Source organism: Macrotis lagotis, chromosome 8, assembly GCF_037893015.1.
Source record: "Macrotis lagotis isolate mMagLag1 chromosome 8, bilby.v1.9.chrom.fasta, whole genome shotgun sequence".
In the NCBI taxonomy this organism is placed as follows: domain Eukaryota; kingdom Metazoa; phylum Chordata; class Mammalia; order Peramelemorphia; family Peramelidae; genus Macrotis; species Macrotis lagotis.
The window spans coordinates 52,889,450-52,911,194 of record NC_133665.1 but is presented as its reverse complement, the minus strand read 5'-3'; the positions used below and the strand labels follow the sequence as shown (position 1 = coordinate 52,911,194).

General features: G+C 35.2%; 1 protein-coding gene across 2 annotated transcripts in view; it reads right to left on the bottom strand.

Moving 5' to 3' along the window:
• The window catches only part of RAB11FIP3 (RAB11 family interacting protein 3), a 184,845-nt gene that overhangs the window by 20,265 nt on the left and 142,835 nt on the right, over nucleotides 1-21,745 (bottom strand). For both annotated transcript variants that reach the window (XM_074197045.1, XM_074197044.1), the window contains 4 exons: nucleotides 18,510-18,603; nucleotides 12,477-12,580; nucleotides 5,691-5,831; nucleotides 2,926-3,007 (listed from right to left, as the gene is read on the bottom strand). In XM_074197045.1, the coding sequence (XP_074053146.1) occupies nucleotides 2,926-3,007; nucleotides 5,691-5,831; nucleotides 12,477-12,580; nucleotides 18,510-18,603 (421 nt within the window). The remainder of the gene's footprint in view (nucleotides 1-2,925; nucleotides 3,008-5,690; nucleotides 5,832-12,476; nucleotides 12,581-18,509; nucleotides 18,604-21,745) is intronic.

Below are 21,745 nucleotides of genomic sequence, written 5' to 3'. Positions count from 1 at the left end.
GACTGCTGATTTGAGTCCAATATAACTTTATATGTTCTCTAACTTCATCTAGGCCCTCACTGTTGCAAGAAAATCTTTATTTTCTTTCCTAATAGACTCTCTAGTGTGCTCCCCATAGCTTTTGTTCCAAACCTTCTTCCTCCTTCCCAGAAGAGGATCTTATCTCATACTTTATTGAGAAAGGAAGCCATTCACAGTGAACTCCCTCTTCTTAATTCTATATCTCAAAACCCCTTGACGCACTCCTACATTCGCTCTCCCTCCAAGTGTCAGGAGTGACCTTTCCCCTTACCAAAGTTACCCTTAATCCTTGATCTGTTCCTGCACTCTGCTCCTAACATATCCCTTTTAATATTCAGTACTCTTTATCTACTAGATCCTTCCCTGCAGCCTGCAAACATGTTCATATCTACCCTATCCTTAAAAAAATCTTCACTTTAACTCTACCATTTGCTACAACTACTTTCCTATAATTCTCCTTCATTTCTCAGACTCCCAAAAGAAAAGTTAATTGTATGTTTCCTCCATTCTCTCTCCTTTTATTACTTATTTTTAATTAAATTTTATTTTCTTCAATTAATATTTATTACCTTTCCCTCCAATATCTCTCTTGCTACCCCTACCCACATCCTGAAAAAGAAAAGAAAAAGAAAAACAACTCTACAGCAAATATACATAGTCAAGCAAAACAAATTCCCATATTGATCATGTCCAAAAATATGTGTCTCATTCTGGTTGTTCAGTCCAATTTGTCTTAGTCAGGAGGAAGGGAGCATTCACCACCATCAGTTCTTTGGAATCATGATTGATCATTTCCAGGATCAGAGGTTCTTAAGCCTTTCAAAGTTGCTTGTTTTTTTTTTTTAACGATGTTGATGTTATGGCATAAATTCTTCTCCTGCTTTTGCTCCTTTCATCCTGTATCATTTCATACATAACTTAGAGCATCATTCAATTTCGTTACCTTCTTCTACCATAATTTAATCAGCCATTCTCTGAATCAGCCATTCTCTTAGTTTTCAGTTCTTTTCCAACACAAAAAAGAGCTGCTACAAATATTTTATACATTTGAGTTATTTCTTTTTTTTGATTTCTTTGGGGTATGGATATAATAGCTGTGTTACTGAGTCAAAGGGTCTGCACAATTTAGAAGCTTTGGGGAATAATTTCAAATTATTTCCAGAATGGTTATATCAATTCAAGCTTTATCAATAGTACCTTAATGTGCTTATTTTTCCACAGACCCTCCAATATTTATCATGTCAAATTTGCCAAAGAGTGTAAGTAGAAGCTCAGAATTTCTTTATTAGTGATTTGGAATACTTGTTCATATTGCTATAAATAGCTTGAATTTGTTCCCTTACAAAATGCCTTTGCTGATTATCAATTGAGAAATGACTTTTATTGTTATAAATTTCAATCAGTTTCTTAAAAGATTTTAGAAATGAGACCTTTATCAGAGAACCTAACTACAAAATTGACTATTTCCCTACTACTCTGGCTTTGTTTGTGCAGTAACTTCTCCCACTCATTAACTCCTTGTCATCTGGCTTTCTCAGTCCTTATCCTCTGACTTCGCTTGAAACTTTTGATAGTGCTGACTCCCCTTTTCCCTGGATAGTCTTTCTTCAATCTATGTTCTTATAACACTAATCTCTTGCCTTTTCTCCAACCTAGCCATGCTTGTTATTTATTCCTCATAATTCTCTACTGCTATCATCACGCTTTGTCATGAGTCATCTTTCTGTACACCAACTCTCAGTGATTTCATCACTTTTCATGAGTTCAATTATCATTTCTAATGTTAATGACCCCTCAGTTTCTCTTCTAAATTCCAAGTACCACATCTACTTATATGATTTTTAATGTTATTTTATTTTTCCAATTACATACAAAAATAAGTTTTCAACATTCATCTTTTTTGTAAGATTTTGAGTTCATTTTTCTACCTACCTCCCTTCCCACCCCCCTCCCCATGAAAACGAGTAATCTATGTAGAATTTCAAATCATATTTCAAAATGTTCAAAACAGTAATCATCTTTCCTTTCAGTTCTCTCTTCTTCCTGACTTCCCTTTCTTTTCTGCTGAAGATGTAGCTAGTCACCCAGGTTCATATCTTGGTCATACTTTGCTCTTCTCTCTTCTTTATTCCCTATTTTCAATCAATTGATAAGTTTTGTTGATTCTACTCCCACAACATCTTTTGCTTCCCACCCTAATCTATACTCCAACAAACACCACCAGAGGCAAGGCCCTCATCACTTCTCACTTGAATGATTATAAATTCTTCTAAATTGGCTTCCTTGCCTTAGGTCTCTCCATCTTCAATTCATCCTCCACATAGCAGCCAAATTGAAATTCCTAATTCCTAATATACACATAACTTTCTTGCTCTAAAAATTCCTTCTTATTGCCTCTACTGCTATAAAATACAACCTGAACTCAGTCTACCTTGTAAGAATGATTATATAGCATTCCCTTTCATCCAATCAGTGTACTAGTCTGCACATGATATTCCATTTCCTATCTCCATTCCTTTTCACAGACTATATCCCACATCTGAAATGAATTTCTATTTTATCTCTGGCTCTGAGAACCCTGAAATCCCTTCAAGATACAGTTCTTATGCAAACTTTATCTTGATCCCTCCAGTTGCTAGCATTCTTCCCCTCTCCTAAAATTACTTTGCATTTACTTTGTATATACTTTCTATTTATGATATATCTACATGCTATTTTCCCCCCAAAATATGTATAGTTCCTGAGGACAGGGACTATAGTGCCTGACACTTGGTCTGATTATTGAGTGAATGAATAAGGTTAAGGTATTAATGTATAAGAAGCTATCTCCCTGGCAAGGGAAGAGTTTTTTTCCTGGGTCTAAGAGTGACATAAATGAGGAAGTCCAAGCTGAGTTTCCCTCACCTCTTCTAGTCTCTCAATATTGGCCTTCAGACATGGGGTGCAGGATCTCAGCTCACTGTTTTCATCATCCAACTGCTGTAATCTGTTAGAAAATAGGACAGACTTAGAATTTCATCAATTACTTCCCAAAAGACAGAAGTTTATGACTTCTAACACAGAAGAAAATATAGCTCTTTCAGAGATGCAAGATTTTTGTTAGTCTTGTACATGAGATACTTCAAAATCCAGAAATTCTCATTTCCTCCAAAAATTAGTCTGACTCCTGCAGACCAACTAAATTATTGCAGAGATTTTTTTAAAGTAGGAAAAGATATTAAGACAAAACTCTTTGTTGAAAATTTTTAAGTTCTTAGAAAGTTATAATAAAATGCTTATTTCATTTAACTTAATTTCTTTTATCCCTCAATAGCACAACTTTAATTAGCACCTTAACAAGAACCCCATTCCCATTATAATCTTGCCCAGGTTTCAGCAAGTAGTCAGTTCTTTTCTCCTGTGGTAAAAACTTAACCTTTTCTTGTTTTTCTTCCCCTAGGAGTTCTCAGACAATTCTAGAATGATGAAGACCAAGAAACTAGAGAGATATTTCATAAGCAGGAGATTCAATTGATGTTATTCAGGAGGAGCTTAGCTGCCCCCTCTGTATTGTTCCAGATATCTGTGTCATCAGTCTGTACAATAGCTTGGTCCAGAGAGCTCTATTTAAGGCTAGAAAGAATCAGTGTGAACCCCTCCTAAAAGGTGACCTAGGAATATGGATCAAGGTAATGTCTAAGGACCCATCTCATTTCAATTTCTAGGTCTCTAAACCCTCTATTTTGCCAAATGGTTTATGCCTGTAAAGAAGTGACCTGATTCTAATCATGGAATAAGGTTATTTAGACCACTACATGTTGTCTTTTTTCTTCATAAACTTTATTGTTAAAATATATACATTTTCCTCACTGCCTTTTTGTTATAGATTTACAAAACAAGCTAGAGTCTAGAAGTCAAATTCTTGGCAATACAGAGAAAGGTGAGAATGGTACTGCTGACCTCAACATTTTCCTATTTGGCTGTAACTGAATTGAGATCATTACTGAAAACATCTGAGAGGCATGTTTACAGGCTAAGTCATTATCTTGAAAAGTACCCATCTGGATCTAGAAGTTCTCCTTTGGGAAATTCTGCTGTCCCATTCTCCTTTCTCACTGCCTCTCCCCATCTTCCACCCATTAGCCCAATTCATAAAAACAGGAAAGCAAGTTTTTAGGTTCTCAGAAGTGTAAAAGACTATTCCCCCTGCCATATTTTGTTTTGTTTTGTTTGTGAAATCTGTTTCATTACCATATGACTGGGTAAATAGTATGGTGCCCCATAAATGGCCTTTTTTGTGACCTAGTACTTGGTTTGTAGTCACAGGAAACATATTAAGGCAACAGAGATAGAAAAAGTTATATAAAGGATAACAGCAATTCACAAGGATCAAAATAAATAGAGCTTAAATCAGAAAGAATCAAAAGGTTGAGGGAAAGCAAAAAATAAACACCAAGAATAGACTCTGTTTAAGAGAGTTTTCTGCTGAATCTTCAGGGGTAAACTTTCCAATTCAAATGTCTATCCTGACAGGAATGCTCTTTTTCCTAATGATGACAGATCACTGGCTTGTACAAGACTCCAAAATAAATTTTTTAAAAAGTTACTGATATATTTTGTTTTGACACAATAGACACTTCCTAACAAGCAGTCAAACAATTCTTTCCCTTATAGACTACATTCCCTGACAAAGTTTCTATAAGTATGATTTTTGATGGAACATGTCCCTTTTCACTTTTGTAGTTTACTGATTGCTAACAGAAGGAAGCATGCTTTTACTTTTGATAGTATGTATGAACATCATAAATTGGATAGTTTTGACTATAGACAGAAGATATTTCCTCAACCCAATTCCTTAGCTTTTACTTTGATATCTCTAAAGGCAAGATTTGGGAAATGTGCATATGAACATAATGTATGTATGGAATAGCAAAAACAAAAAATACCCAAGAAATACTACATCTCAGAGTAAACTAGCACAGTGGTCTGTGGACCACTTGAGCCTTGCAGGCTCAACATCAGGGATAAAAAGTCAAATGCTGAATACATTACTTCTTTTTATTTTTTTTAGGTTTTTTGCAAAGCAAATGGGGTTAAGTGGCTTGCCCAAGGTCACACAGCTAGGTAATTATTAAGTGTCTGAGGCCGGATTTGAACTCAGGGACTCCTGACTCCAGGGCCAGTGCTCTATCCACTGTGCCCCTAGTACATTACTTCTTGATAACCTAGCCCTACACAAGATCTTTAAGCACAAATCATCATTGTCCTTTAGTAAAACAGTCTTAGGCATTCACATTTTAAATTGTTCTCTCCCTTCTTGCATTTTGCAATGATTCTCAGTCATAACCATCAGTAAGGCAATCTCATTTCTATAAAGGTGATGCAAAAATAAAACTTTAGTTATTTGTCTGGGGCTTTTCCAATCTATAGGAAATCACTGAATATGTGAAAAAATATATAGAAAGATGGTAAAGGTAACCAGGAAAGAAAATTTTAAGTCCTACTCCTTTATTAAATAAAATTTAAAATATTTCATTGCATTGTCCCAGTTAATTATTGTATTTAAAGGCATAGTATACTTCAAAGTATAGCATACCTCAATCACACACTGAATTAAGACCTTCTATTATACAGATCTGATTCATGTTTCATCTCTCACTATTAATACTCTTGTTTTTGTCATGCTATACCTGGCTTGGAGATTCTCAATCTCAATGCTTTTTTCTCTCTCCATCTTGCATAGGAGTTCCTTCTGCTTTCTGATTTCTTCAAGGATCATCTCATCAGCTCTCAGTTCCTGCTCCTTTAACTGTTCCTCAAGGGCATTAGCTCTTTAGAGGCAGAGAAGAGAAAGATCAACATTTCTCAAAAGTCTCATTTTAGTTCGACTTGCTTCTACAGGAGTTGTTTCCTTACCCTTTTCTCTCTTCCAGGAATTCAGGAAGAAACACTTACATTGTCAAAGAGAAATCATTATAATTCAAAACAGCTTTCTGCAAAGCTCATTGAATATACACAAAAGCAGTATATGCTAAGGATCTGATGGGCTTCCAAGGCTTTTAAATCTGACCCAAGGTTTCAGATATATCTGAGAGTAAACTGCAAGCTATATTATCAAACTGCTTCAATTCAAAATCAAAATGAGGCTGGTACATAAAAGAAGAGTTCAGGATTATGATTTGGAAAATAAGATAAAAACTCAATGACTCCTTACTTTCAAAACAGAACTCATTATTTCCCTCAAACCCACCCTTCTTGTTAACTTCCCAGTTTTTATCATGGGTTTTCTGTAATCACTCAGGTCCTTTAAAAATAAACAAACAAACACACAAACCCTTCTTCTGTGATTTGATTTTGATTTTAAAAAGCAATTGTATCATAAAAAATCTTGTGCCTAGAGATATAAAAAACACCTCTGACTAAAACACACGACTTTGGAAACAACTCTTTGGAAGCAGGGAAAGAGCCCTCTGAATACTTTCAGAGGTCAGCAGATTTCAGTCATTGAGGTTCACAACCTCAGAATTAGCTTTGATTCTTCCTTTTTCATGACTTCCATTTAGTTGCCAAGTCTTAAAATTCTCTTTATATTATTACATCTCATGCTTGGGCTAGTATAAGAATCTTCTGACATCCTGGTGACTTCAGTCTTTTCCATTTTCAACCCCTTCTCTCAAATTGCTGCTAACTTGATATCCCTACAGCACCCCTCTGACTATGTTGCCCCCTCAGAAAGCTCCAGTGGCTCTCTCCTGATACTAGGATGTAAAAAATAACCCCCACAAACTCCCATGTTTGATATTTAAAGCCCTTAATGGTGTGGTTCTAGCCTGCTAAAGTTCCTGCCTCTGGGTTTTGTCCAGACTGCCCTTCATCCTTGGAATCTACACCCTTATCAGCCAGTCTCCAAAGCTCAGTTCAGGTGCCAACTACCATGAGACTTTCCTTATTTCCCTAATTGTTATACCCCATTTTTTCAAAAATAGTTTACATTTACAAATAGATGCATATACTATGGTCCCCAGAAGATGATAAACTAACTCCTTGAGGACAGGAGCTGTTTTGGTTTGTGTTTATATATCTCCTATATCTCCTAAAGAGATGGTTGACTGCCTGACAGGAGTTCTTCCAGCTATAATTTCAAAGTTGTTTGTTATCTTAATAGGTAGAAATACCTGACCAGACCCTGACAAACTTTTAACAGTCTTTGACACTCATGACCTTCAATCTTTGTATATGTGCTGCTGAAGTGAGCACAACCTTCAGTCTTTGAATGTGAGTTAGTTTTCCTCTAGGGAAGGGAAATAAAACAAGTAAGCACTTTCCAAAAAAGTAAGGGGTGGATCAGGAGACACCCAATCAACTATGTCTCCTGCCTCCCATCCATTGGAATGAAGTTTCATGAAGAAAGAACAAACCCTCTTTAGAATCCAACTGGTTCTTCTGTATGGGAAAGAATTAGCAAACTCAACTGAGGACTGACAAAATCTAAGGTCCTGTTAGACTCTTTTAAAAGCAAGAAGACTGAGTTGTGGAAGAAGTCCTTCACCTTTTTCCTTGTGTCTCTTAAAGGGTTCGATAAATATTAAGAGGATCTTTTTTTTCCTCTCTACTCCACTGGCAATACCATCTTGCATCAGAAACATACTGCCAAAGGAAATGTTTGTAGTCAGTTTGAAAGACTTCAGTTTCAGAGTCAAGTTACAAAGAGAAATAAAAAGAAGCCAACAAATGGAGCTTGGAAGACAGAAGACCCTAGAGGCAACACACCAGTTGGTTCTAGAGTGTGTGCCAGTGAAGCAGCCTCCACCAGGGCATAAGCGAGCAGGTTCTGGTAGAGAAGCTATGGATGGGAAGGGTTTGAAGATATCAGGGGTAGCTCCTGAGATGCGATGTCCTAATGGCATATACATATGTAGCTCTCCCCTGTGAACTCTGTGTCCACTCTCTACTGACACCAGGCATGAGGCTATGGGGAAATATTTTTTGTCACTACTCTCCTTATTCTTCCTTTTCAGGAAATGCTGTTGCTTAGCTGTTACACTGGTGTAGATTTTCCTAAGCCATAGTCTGCAACAGGCATCCAGAAGGGGTGGTTTTCTCCACTGAGTGTGGGTTGGGAGGGGAGAAGTAAGCCAGATGGGTGAAACTAGAAATTCCTTTTTTCTTGAAATATACTTCTGTAGGTGGAAAATTGCACTGCATTTCTCCAATGACCAAAAAAACAAACTGGCCTGTTCAGAAATAGAAACTAAAAAAAAAAATAAATAATAGTGGAAAAGAGATATAAATTGATTCTATGATCTCTTGCAAAGAAAAAAAAAGTCTTCCTATAACTGAGTTTGACTGGGAAAGTCCTCATGCTTATAATCACTACATGATATGATCTTTGGGGGGAGCTTCCCAAGGCATCTCAGACAGTGCACTGCTCTGCCTAGGGAGCACTTCAAAACTATTAGCCATCAGTTTCTAAGGTCTGGTTAAAAGCACTTAGAATGCTAATGAGTGAGCTGATCTGGGTTGTTTTACAGGCAGGGTCTTTGTATGGGTGTAAAGAAGCCCCTGTTTGTACCAGGCTCTATACTAAGTGAGCCCTGAAGACTTAACTGACATAACTATGTGGGTATATGAGCACAATATATATACAGAGAAAGGGGGAAAGTAGCCTCAGCAGGAAAGGCATCAGCACATGAAAGGACCAAGCAGGAAGGCAGTTTAGAGAATGAGATCTGATGTGTCTTGATGACAATCAGGGAAATGAAAAACTGTGTTGAGGAAGGAGAGCATTCCAGGTTTGGGGTGGGGGTGGGAGACCTTGAGGGCAGAGACATAGCATTGGAAGATTCCACTTTGTGTGTGAAGAATGGTTAAGTGGGCAGTGTAGCTGTGACATAGACCATGTAGAAGGAAGTAAACTAGAAGAAGTGTGGAAAGTTGAAAAGGAATCAGGTTATGAAGTTTTAAATTACAAAGTATATGGGAAATGGGCTGGCGACTGATTGGAAGAAGGATTAGGCTGGAGAAGTTGAAGCAGAGAGTAAAGAGAAGGTCATTTCAATAGTCCAGAGGAGATCTGATGAGGCTCTGTATAGGGGCTTTGATTACATGAATAAAGAGAAGGAAATGCAAAAAAGAGATGTTATTAAGATAGAAATATCAAAGTTTGACAACTGATTTGATATGTGGAGTGAATGTAAGTGAAATGTTAGGGAAGATACCTAGATTGTGAGCTTGGGAAGATGGAGATGCCATCTAGTTACAGAGAAGTAGGGAAAAGGGGAAAAATAATTGTTTTAGACATGTTAAATTTGAAATACCTATGAAATATCCAATTCAATATCCAAAAGACGTAAGTGTAGCTCAGGACACAGATAAATATAGAGATAGAGAGGTATTTACATAGATATATACAATAGATAAATAGATAGGTTAGAGCCAGACATGTAGAGACAATAACTGTGTCCATCAAAACTGATGAAATCACTAAGTGAAATAATATAAAAGGAAAAGAGAAAAGTATCCTGGATGGAGTCTTGGGGGACATATCCAATTATTGGGTGTGACATGGATGAAGAATCAACAAAGGAAATTGAGGAGCGGTCAGACAAGAAAACCAAAAGAGAGAAGTATCATGATAACCTACAGAGAACTGAGAATCTTGGAGAAGATGATCAGAGAATTCAAGAAAGATAAGGATTGAGAAAATGCTAATAGATTGGGAAATAGATCAGTGGCAACTTTGGAGAGGGAAGTTCCAGGTGAAAACTGAGACTGGAGGCCAGATTGCAAAGAGTTCAGAAGTGAGAGCGGAAGGGAAGTAGCAGCACTTGGAAAGATGGCTCTCTTAAGAAGGTTAGTCAAAAAATGATGATACAGGCCAATAGCAAGAATCGTAGACTCAGGTGAGAGTTTTTTAAGGAAGGTGTGTTTGTAGACAGAAGGGAAAGGGCCAATAGGGAATGAAGAGAAAGAATGAGGATAGAGAAGGCAATCCCATGGAAAATGTGGATGCTTCTGCTGAAGAAGGCTGCAGGAGGGGGTAGAAAGTGGAGTGGTTTTGTCTCAAATAGATGTTAGAGAAAGCACTGGGTAGTGGGTAACCTCTTATTTTAACATGGGAAAGGTTAGAATTCTAAGTCTTCCATTAAATATTCATATAAGAAGTTTAAGGCAAGAAGCAGCTTTGTGCAGTATGATCCTTATGCCTCTACCAAAGAAAAGTGGAAGAGTGGAAATGGAGAATAAAAGATTTTCTCTCTTCTCCCAAACCCATATCAGTCAAAAAATGTTGCAATCAAACCACTTGTCTAGTAAAAGATGCTATGTCCAGCAGAGAGTAAAATGAGACAGAGACCCACACTCTCTAGAGAGAGAGAAACTAAGAGGCAACACTCAAGGTAAGAGATTCAAAGGAAGAATTTGACCCATAAGTTGGGAGATAAACAGTAAGTCTAGGTAATTCAGATGAGCAAACCATCCAATAAAGATAGAACTCCAAGAGGAGGATGAGGAAGAGGACAACACAAGGAAAGAAAGGACATTAGGGTCCTAAAATACTGGAAATGTGGGATACCTTGGTCATATGTATCTCCTACATGTGTGCCTCAATACTACTGTACTTTTAAATTTGTTCCCACTATTCCCACTTAAACTCTTTGTTAAATGTTTTGTAGCTAATGTTCTTACTATGCTATTTTTATAAATGACACTGCTTTGAGCTAATTGTATCTACTGGCCATTAAAGGAAAAAGCTCATTGGTAGGGGCTCATGAACTATAATTTTGGGAGTACAAATCACCAGGATACCTCTAGAACCTGAAGTAGCAGTTGTCCCTCCTTGGAACCCAAATTGTGAGTGTGAGTTGAGGAGAAAGGTTCTAAAGGAGGTGCTCTCTATGCAAATGTGAGAGTAAAGAAAGATTTTTACACTTCAGGGTTGCTTAAAATAGAACTCTTCTACACATGCTAGACTCATACATTAAAGCAATAAAGTAAACAAGTCTTTGACTCATATAGATCATTACAACTTATCCCAAAATTTGACCTTAGTAATATCTCTACTATCCTCCTTATAAAACCTTCCAATCTCTCAATAATACCAATCATTTCTGCTACTTGAAGATATTCCCTACATATTCAGTTTTATTTTTCTGAATTTTATTTAATGATTCTATGGCATTTCTTATTATTTTATTTATTAAGTTTTATTTAATGATTCTTTTATTCTAATAATATTTCAAATGAAATTAATTTCTTTTCCTCACTAAATCAAACCATTTATGTCAGGACTCTACATGGGAATTCTATACTGATGAGGTGCCAGAAATAGTTATGGGGGCACATTAAAGGGTGAGAAAGAATGCCTTCCAGTTGGGACAATCATCAGTCAAAGTTTAAAGTGTTATTAAGAGTTGGTCCCATGTCAGAATTGTTACGACCTATCTTATCTCCTCAGTTTCTAAATTTCAATTCAATCTACACACTAATGGCAGAAAATTGCCTTTAAGATACTGCTTTCATAATATCACTCTGATGTCTCTCTACTACTTAAAACATGAAGTTTTAGCCTGGTGTTTGAGTTACTTTACAATTAGCCTTGGTTTCATCACTTTTTATTTCTCCTATGAATTTCAGTCTGGAAAATCTGATCTCTTTGCTGTCTCTTACACAATCTTAAACTTCAAATGATCAAAGACATGGAGATGAATGTTTTCCTCCCCAGAATCTTTGCCTATTGAAATTTTAACCATTCTTTAAGGCTCCAGAGAAGTCAATCATATGGCAAGCATTTTAGAAGTGCTTATTATGGGCCAGTCACTGTGTTAGTGCTGGGGATACATGGAGCTTCCATGAATCTTTTCTAGGATGACCCCACCCAGAAATGATTGCCTTTTTCATGTTTTATGCTATGCTAACAGTATTTTCTATCTGTACCATTCATATAAAACTCTTCATGTACTGTCCCTAATATGCATACTTGTATACACTTCTCACTTCCACTAGATCTACCCTTCATTTCTTTGGACCTTAGCTCTCATCTATAAAGAGACTAAACAAGATAATTGCTATACCTCTATACTGAATATCTGTTGAATTAAAAGTCATAGACCTAGACAGTTCAAAAGATAATGACTGATAGAGTTTGCTTCTCTAGCAAATTTACTTTTCATAATGCTCGCCATTTGCGGGGTGGTGGTGGTGGTGGTGGTGGCTTTTATTAATTTACAAAACTTTTTTGTATTTAAATGCTCTCTTAAAAAAAAAAAGCAATCAGTCCCAGGAAGGGTTCTCTGAATCTCCAAAAGTCTAGGCTTAGACTTGTAAGAAGCTTAAATACTGGGGTTCTCTCCAAGGCTGGTGTCAGGACTAGTCTGGACAGTTTTACAATTTCTCTGAGAACATTTTCACAGTGAAATTTGCATTATTACTGCAACCAATACTATAGCTCTCTTCCACAAAAGTCAAACCAAGTTTACCTGTGCACTAACTGCAGGTTTTCTTGTTTTAACCGGCTGTGTTGCTCTCCATTTGCCGCTGTGTCCTTCTCTAGTTCTGTCACTCTCTTCTCTAAGAAGATGACCTTTGCAACAAGAAGCATAGGACTAATGTGAAATAGAGTAAAACAAAGCCTAGTCACAAGATTTTATGAAAAACAGTACAAAGTATCCACCTCCACAGTCCATTTGAATAAAACTGAAGTATCCAAACCCTTTGCCATCAATGCAGGTTCCCACAGTTATAAATTATTTTTAAATACCTGGCACAGCTTGGTCTATCAGTCTATCAGCCTTTTTCTTGTTTATAATAGAAATTTTGAGCTTCACATATGATTGATATACTGCTTGCCTTTTCAATGGATGGGGAGGGGCTGGAGAGAGGGACAGAATTTGGAACTCAAAGTTTTTCAAAATGAATTTCTAAGTTCCTTCTCCCTGATTCTGTTTTAAAATTTTAGTAGTGTCTTTTATTTTTTCCACCACAGCCATTTTCCAATATGTATTTCCTTTCACTCCCATTTAACAAAGAAATGAGTTAAACAGAAAGAATTCAAGTGACATCTCTTGACACACATATAACATTCGGCTCTTGGGGGCTTCCTACTCTCCAGTAAGTAGGAAGCAAGTTTGCTCTAGGAATCCATTCTTCAGAACCAAGCCTGGCCACTGGAATTAATCTGAGTTAGATTGTCCATAAATGGTGTTCTTATTTATGTTTAACATCCTGATTCTGCTATTATACATTTAGTATTAGTTCATATAATTCTCTCTGTTATTTTGAATTTCTCACATTTACCATTTTTTAATAGCACAACCACATTCCATTTCATGCAGATACATGAAATGTACCCAGTTTCTTTGCAATTTTTTGTAACCATGCAAAGTCCTACACAGAATATTCTGCCATATGAGGGTTTTTTCTATATACTTTCTTGAGGGATATATTGAGTAGTTGGATCATTGGTTCAAAAGGCATAAGAATCAGTTTACTGACTTTTTTTTTTGCAAAATTCCAAATTGTTTTCCAGAATGGTTGGACCTGGTGCAGCTAGGTGGTGCAGTGGATAGAGTACCAACCCTGGAGTCAGGAGGACTAGAACTGGTTCAATCACATCACAGTTCTACATGAGTCTACAACTGTGCCTATCTTTTCATAGCCATTAGATTTCCTACTTTTGACTTCTAGCATCTTTCCAAATTTAACAAGTATTAAGTATAATTTTAGAGTTGTTTTACATTGCATTTCTGATAGAGGGTAACTTTTTAATCAAATAATCGAGGTAATTATAAATGATAAAATGGATAATCTTGATTAAATGAAATTGAAAAGCTTTTGCACAAATAAAATTAAAGCATTCAGGCAACAAAGGGGAGTGGTTGCCTGGGAAATATGTTAAGAGTTTTCTATCTAATACATATAGAAAAAAACAAACACATAAGATCAAAAATTATTCCCCAATAGATAAATGATCAAAGGAAATTTTTTAAAGTTCTCAAAAGCATTGTAAGTAAACACTCCTATAAATGAATGTTACAAATCACTAGTAATAAAAGAAATACAAATCAAAACAACCCTGAGGCTTCACCCCACTCCCATTCAGCAAACTGATAAAATTGACAAATGAAAGGAATAGAGGTATTGTAGAAGGCAGGCACACTAATACAATGCTGGTAAGGATGTGAATTGTTACGATCATTCTTGAAAGCAATTCGGAATTATGCAAAGAAAGTGACTAAAATGTTCATATATTTTGACCCAGAGACTCTACTGCCAGACATATACTCCAGGTAGATAAGAAAAAGACTCCATATATACCAAAATATTTATAGCAGCACTTCTTGTTTGGCAAAGAACTGGAAACAGAGGTCTATTTAATTAGGGAATAGCTAAACAAACTATGTGATAAGAATGTAATGGAATATTACTGTGTTATAAGAATTGAAAGTGATACAGAGAAGCCTAGATATATCTACACCAACTGATGCAAAATAAATTAAGTAGAGCAAGGAAAACAATATAAGACTACAACAATAAAAAAGGAAAGAACTAAAAAGAATCAAATCTGAATCTGTGAAATTACAATGATGAAGCTTAATCCTTGAAAAGAGATATGAAAAAATAGCTCTACCTACTTTTTGCAAAGGTGGGGATCTATGGGGTTAGATGGGGGTGAGGACTGCGATATACAATGTCTGACTTTTTAATGTGGTTCTTGGTTTTGCTGATTTTTTTCTTTTCCTCCACTTAAATTTTTTTTTCTTATAAAGGGTATGGGAAGGAATTTAGGAGAGGGGAAGGAACAGGAGTAATTTAGGTAAGATAAAATATTTTTTTTTAAAAGTTGGTTGGGCCTTAACTACATACCAAAAAAATGCTATAAAGTAAAAACAAAAAAATTACATTTCTCTTATTAGTAATTTAAAGCATTCCCCCCCCCCCCCCCACAAATTGATAGCTGGAATTTCTTCTTTGGAAAAATCATCTGGGTCATTCTTTAATCATTTATCTGGAAGGATGGGTAATTTTTGCTCTATTTGCTCATCAATTTCATTTTTTTTTAAAGTTTTTGCAAGGCAAACAGGGTTAAGTGGCTTGCCCAAGGCCACACAGCTAGGTAATTATTAAGTGTCTGAGACTGGATTTGAACCCAGGTACTCCTGACTCCAGGGCCGGTGCTTTATCCACTACGCCACCTAGCCGCCCCATCATCAATTTCATTTTTAAAAAAATTTTATTTAAGGCAAAATGGGGTTAAGTGATTTACCCACGGCCACACAGCTAGGCAATTATTTAGTATCTGAGGCTGGATTTGAATTCAGATCCTCCTGACTCCAGGGTTGGTGCTCTATCCACTGTGCCACTAACTATCCCATGCTCGTTTCATTTTTCAGAGTATATGCACTTTGTCAATCATTTGTGGCAGCTTCACAATTTAATTCAAGAGCTCTAAATATCCAAATATTATGGTAGTGCATAACTCATATTGTGTACTCATAATATGAACTTTAGTCAAGGATTTTTCGGTAAGTCTAACAACTGGCTCTCCTGGGGAAAATGTTATATATGACATGCATTTAAGTTTAATCTGCATCATTAATATTTTCTTCATTATCTTCTTAGGTATAGACAATCAAAACAATCAATCTCTAATTTATAATATTTAATGATTTTTGAAGTATAAATATCGACACAAAAAATTTAGTAAGCAGTTTAAGAGTTGGTATTAGCTGGCTGCAGTTCCCCACTGGCTTTATTGGAGAAGCATCATGTATTAATGAAAATGCCCTGGGTTCCATTCTGAGCTCTAGCCTTTAATAATTGTATGACAAGGGCAAGTCATTGCAGTCCTTTGAACTTCCTAAAGTTACCTCATCTTTATAAAATGACTTGTCTGCTATTTATTTCACAGGGTTGTTATAAAGAAAATGCAATATAAATGATAAAATACTACATAAACATGAAATGTTACCATGGCTATCCTTTTATATTAAAAAAACTTTAAAATGCTAATTTCATAAGAATTAATATGTTTCATCTACAAATTAATATATTTTGACTTTGCATAGGCACTTAAAAACATGGTGAAGTAGAAAGCACTGGACTTGGACAGTCAGGAAGTTATGTTGTGACCACGGGAATTCCAGTTTCTTCATCTGTTAAATGGTATAATACTTTTTCTTTACTTTTTCAGAGTGCTGCTATGAAGAAAATCTTTTTTTTTTATTATAAACTTTCTTATGCAAAGAAAGCCCTTTGTCAACCATATGGTATTATACAATATGAGTTGTAATTTCTAAATTTTGTAGTCTAAAAAGAGGAGATTTAAATAGGTTATTTCAGATGATTAAAGCCAGATGGAATAATAGAGATCATCCATTCCGATTGTCTGACTTAATAGATGAAAAAACCTGAGTTTCAAAGGGGACTAAGTGTCATGTCCACTATCATACACAAATAAATAATTGGAGAGCTGGGGTTAGACCCATCTTCTATTTTCCAATTCAATGCTATTTCCTTTATCAAAATGTTCAATCTTATTTTTATTGATATATCTTTTGTTTTTATATCACATTCATTTACAAATATAACCTTCTCCTGTCACTTAAACAATAAACTATGCTTTCTAACAAAAAAAATTTTAAAAAGGGAAAAAGCTGTTTAGCAAAACTCAACAAATAGATCAAGCTGACAAAAGAGGCTTCTTCCCACATTCATAGTCTCACACCTCAGCAATGAAGGGAGGGGAGTGAATGTTCTCTTTTTCAGGTCAAGCTTGGCCATTTGAATTATATAGCATTCAGTTTCCTGTTTTTTCTATTTCCTGCTCTTTCCATTCACATTGTTAGCAATGTGTTTATTTTTTCCTGATTTAGCCTACTGTATTAATTCATTTAAGCCTTCTTGTACTTCTCTGACCTCCTCAACCTTTTCCTTCTCTAAGTTCTTCATATTTGTTTCTTCTTCTTCAACCACTCCCCAGTTGATAAGCATCCATTTTTGTTTACAATTCTTTTCTACCACAAAAAGGCTGTTATGAATATTAACTTCTCTGAGCCTTAGTTTCTTAAGCTATAAAATGGAGATCATAATAGTAACTGTCTCACAAATGGTTGCAAAGTTAAAATGAGATAATATATAAAGTACTTTGAAAACTTTAAAGCACAATATACATTTTAGCTATTATTATTATTTTTACAATTACTATTATTATGATTATTACTGTATACAAGACTTTTCTGTCTTTGATTTCCTTGGGGCATATGTCTACCAAGAAAGGATCTCTGGATCAAAGAATATGGACATTTTTAGTCATTTTTTTAGCATAGTTCCACAATTCTTTACAGAATGGTTGGATCAATTTATAACCTAATAGCCCAATTCACAGCTCTATCACAGTGGTATTTAGTGTAGCAGCAGCATATTACAACAGTGAATCTTCCTCCTACCAACAATGATTATTTCCACCTTTTGTCATCTGTGCCAATTGGAGGGGAATGAGATAAAATAGCAGTATTATTTTGATTTACAACATTATTCCAGTGAGACCTATGACAAAACTTGGCTTTCTTTTAAGGACATTTATAGGAATCTTATGTAATAGTCTGTAAAAGGGTCATCACTTAAGTTGGTAAATATTAAATTACTAGCATGAACATCTATACTGTGTATCTAGAAAAGAGTTCATACAATATTTCTTTCCTCTATTTTTATTTCTTTTTGAAGAATCTAGAATTGAAAATAGGGCTTTAGGAGATAGCCGATTCATAAAGAAGTGTGAAAGAAACTATTTAATACTGGATTCTTCCAAAGAAGGGCGGGGGAAGCATGCATGACACATTTTTAAGTTTACAATCAAGCCCTGACTTGTAATTTAACAATCAACTTTTACAAATCACTTCAAGCTGGCTCCAGCCCCCCTCTCCCCATCCTCACCCCCACCCCCCAGGGATCAACCTATACCTAAATAAGAATCCATTCTACAACATATCTAGCTAGTCAAAGGGAACTTACAGCCCACAAGGCAACCCCTTCTATTTCTGAATAGTTTTGTTAGATTTTTCTTTTTTCACATGAACTGCTTTTAAGCCACAGTTTTCCCACCAGAACTTGTATAGCTGATACTTCAATCCAAATAAAGGACTTTATCTTTCTCAGGAGTTGTTTCATTCATTGTATTTGTATCTAACAGAGTACTTAATAGATGATTAATAAATGTTCATTGATGAATTGACTGATTAACTCTATTAAATCTCATTTTGTTAATTTCAATTCATTATTCCAAGATGACAAAATATTTTTTAATTCAAATCTGTTACATAATATATCAGCTAATTTCTTAATCCTATCTGACAAGGTTTCAGATGATTGTAATAGTCATCTATAAATCTGATAGTCTCATTATCTCTTCTTTCTAAAATGTTAAACAGAGCAAAGCTAAGGAAAATCTCTGCTTCAGTTCTATCATCATCCTTCAAAAACAAATATATTTTCTACACAATGGTTACAATTACCTTGTCAGCAATGTCTTCGTCTGTACAATCCATAAGATCCCGAGAAGGTTCTTCCATGGCATCTACAGTCAAAGTCCCTGTCTGATGGAGATGTCTATAATAAGAAAAAAAGAAACCAAACCAAAGAAAATACTTGTTCATTAGAAAGATGGAAAATACAGATGTTAGGTTAATAAATAGTTTCTTAAGCATTAGAATTTTCCAATTATTACAAATAAATAGATAAGCTAATCTCCAGAATTTATCCAGTTTATCCAGAATTAATCCAGAAACAAAGCATTTTTGGGGGACTAAACTCTTTTCCTAAAGTGAATGAAAGAGAAAATGAACTTTCTCACTAACATATCATTCTCTGCAACTTTTCCAGCAACCTTTGGAATATCATGTTCTTATTCTTCCAACTTGTTCTATCAGGTTGATGTAAAAGAACTTTGTGCTTAGGTGCAATAAAAGTAATATGAATTTTAAGTTATAAAACATTCTCTTCTCATTCCTCAGACTAGTAAAATATTAATTTAAGCTGGCACTTTGTACACAACTTTATCATTTAACATATCTGTCAAATTGTCCATTTGAAAGGAGATAGTTATACCTTAGTAGGGATGTCAGAGGGAGGTTACCAATTCTAAAAAGCAGTCCTATTTATACAAAGCTATAGCCATGTATTGTAAGAGACAATGTCATAAATGGGAAAAGCACTGAAATTGTAAATGACTTTGGCTGGAATCCCAGTTATTACTACTCACTCTATGTAATTTCCATCATTTTTTCAGGGGCCACAGTTAGGTCACATATCACACATCCTTAGAGATGTGAGGAATGCGAAAATACTCTTGTCTTAGAATATGTTACAGAGAACAAGAAGAAAGCTGGGCATTATTTGACATTCATCCTAGATTTGGGGAAAGTAGATTTCAAAAGGTCCCCAAGACTAATAGTCTATAGAGGAAGTCAGCAAGAATGAAATTATGAAGACAAAAAGAATCAATTTTGATAGGGTTTAATTTAGAATTTAAGCAAGCTGCTTTTTTCCCTCCAAAGAGAAGTTCTTACTTGAACATAACAGGAAGGTTTAACTGTTTTTCACTGTCTTGGAATAAGGAATTGGGGGAGAGCCTTGTGATGTTAGTTTTCTAACACTGTCATGATGGGAAATGTGTTTGGCAATGGAATTCTTAATCTTGAAGAGTTACTAAATAGGTAGATGCTTTTAGTATATAAAGTAAACTCAGTTTCAATATGAAGTTGCTATTAAAAAAAATTCTGATTAGGAAGCAATGTGGTACAAGGAAAAGAGCACTAGATTCAGAGAAGTTAGATTCAAATCCTGTCACTGACACTTACTCTCTTTGTGAACTTACTATTCCTAATATGTAATATTCCATCCCATCTACCAACTCCATACCGTTTTATCAGTTGACCTCCTTTAGAAAAGTAAAGTTCTTGGAGTGCCCAGATTATGTCTCAAATTTTTAAAAATTTTATAGATAATTTTTTTGGCACAGACACTTCCTAATAGCACCCCAAAATCTCCTTACAAAGTTGATTTCCCCAATATAGTCAAAGAAAATATTAATAGAAAAGAAAGATATATACCTATAACTTTGATGATATAGGACTGCCACTGTCTGTTGTATTTGACCCAAGCTCTATGGCCTCTCAAAAATGTCATTTTTGGGGACAGCTAAGTGGTGCAGTGGATAGAGCACTGGCCCTGAGTCAGGAAGATCTGAGTTCAAATCCGACCTCAGACACCTAATAATTGCCTAGCTATGTGACCTTGAGCAAGTCACTTAACCCCACCCCATTGCCTTAAATAAAATTTAAAAAAAATTTAAATGCCTTTTTTCTGTTACTTTTTTGCCTCTTCTTTCTCTATTGCATCACTTCATTCAAGTCTTGAATGAATCTAATATACACCACTCTTTAAATTGCTATAGCACTCTAGCATTCATTTATTCAGACAGTTCCCAATCATTGGGCACAATTATATTCTGCTATTAGCAACAAGAAATATATAAAAGTATCATAGTAGGATTAATTGTGAATAGAAGAATCTACAAAATCATTCATGCCCAATCCTATCTGCAATGGAGAATACTATCTGTATCCAGAGAAAGAATTGTGGAGTTTGAACAAAGACCAAAGACTATTACCTTCAACTTAGAAAAAAAAACCTGTTATCTTATTATGTAATTTTGCTAACTCTTATACTTTATTTTTCTTCCTTAAGGATATGATTTCTCTCTCATCACATTCAATTGAGATTAATGTATACCATGGAAACAAAGTAAAAGGTCAATGCCTTCAGGGGGGAAGACTGTAAAACTCAAAAATAAATAAAATCTAAAAAACAAAAAAAAAACAAAAAAATCATGCCCAATCCTAGAAAATGGTTGAACACAGATGTACATTTCTTTTCAATGCCACCTAACTTAGCATGATGATATATGAGCAGCATGAATTCTAAATGAAGACTTGCTAAAGTGATAAATCTCCACTTTTCTGGTTGTTTTGAGGGACATCCAATTGCCTGAAAAATGTCTAGTATCTAAAAATGTAATTGTATTTTTAAAATAGGACAAAGTACAATTTCTTAAAAAGATAATTATTATTTGCTTTGGTAACAGAGCTCACTGATCTCCTAAATCTGATTTCTTCATAAAGATCCTAAATAAGAAAAACAGAAAAAAATTTTTATATGAACCTAGAAAAGAAAATTAACTTGATTTTGTCATTTTATTTCTTAAAAATGTTATCATTAATCTGATTTTTAAAAGTTAGTTCTGGGGTGGCTAGATTGGCACAGTGGATAAAGTCTGGAGTACCTGAGTTCAAGTCTGGCCTCAGACACTTAATAATTGCCTAGCTGTGTGGCCTTGGGCAATCCACTTAACCCCATTGTCTTGTAAAAAATAAAGTTAGCTCGATATTATTTTCATGTGGATTCTAAGCAGTTTTTTAAAAAAGAAAAGGAATACTAATCAATAGAGAAATCAATAAAAACTCTGATGAATTATCATAATAATTCTAGTCAACAAAGAGTAAACACAAATCAGAGAATCTCCAAACTCTAAAGGAAAACTGGTATTTAGAGATCCAAAGAGTAGAATGTTATTTACAGCAGGCACACATCTTTTTAAAGAATCATTATAGCAATAATTCAGCCTGCTGGCTAATTTGCTGAATTGATCTGGGTTAAAGGACCGGTTTGCCTTTTAAATTCAATGCTTACT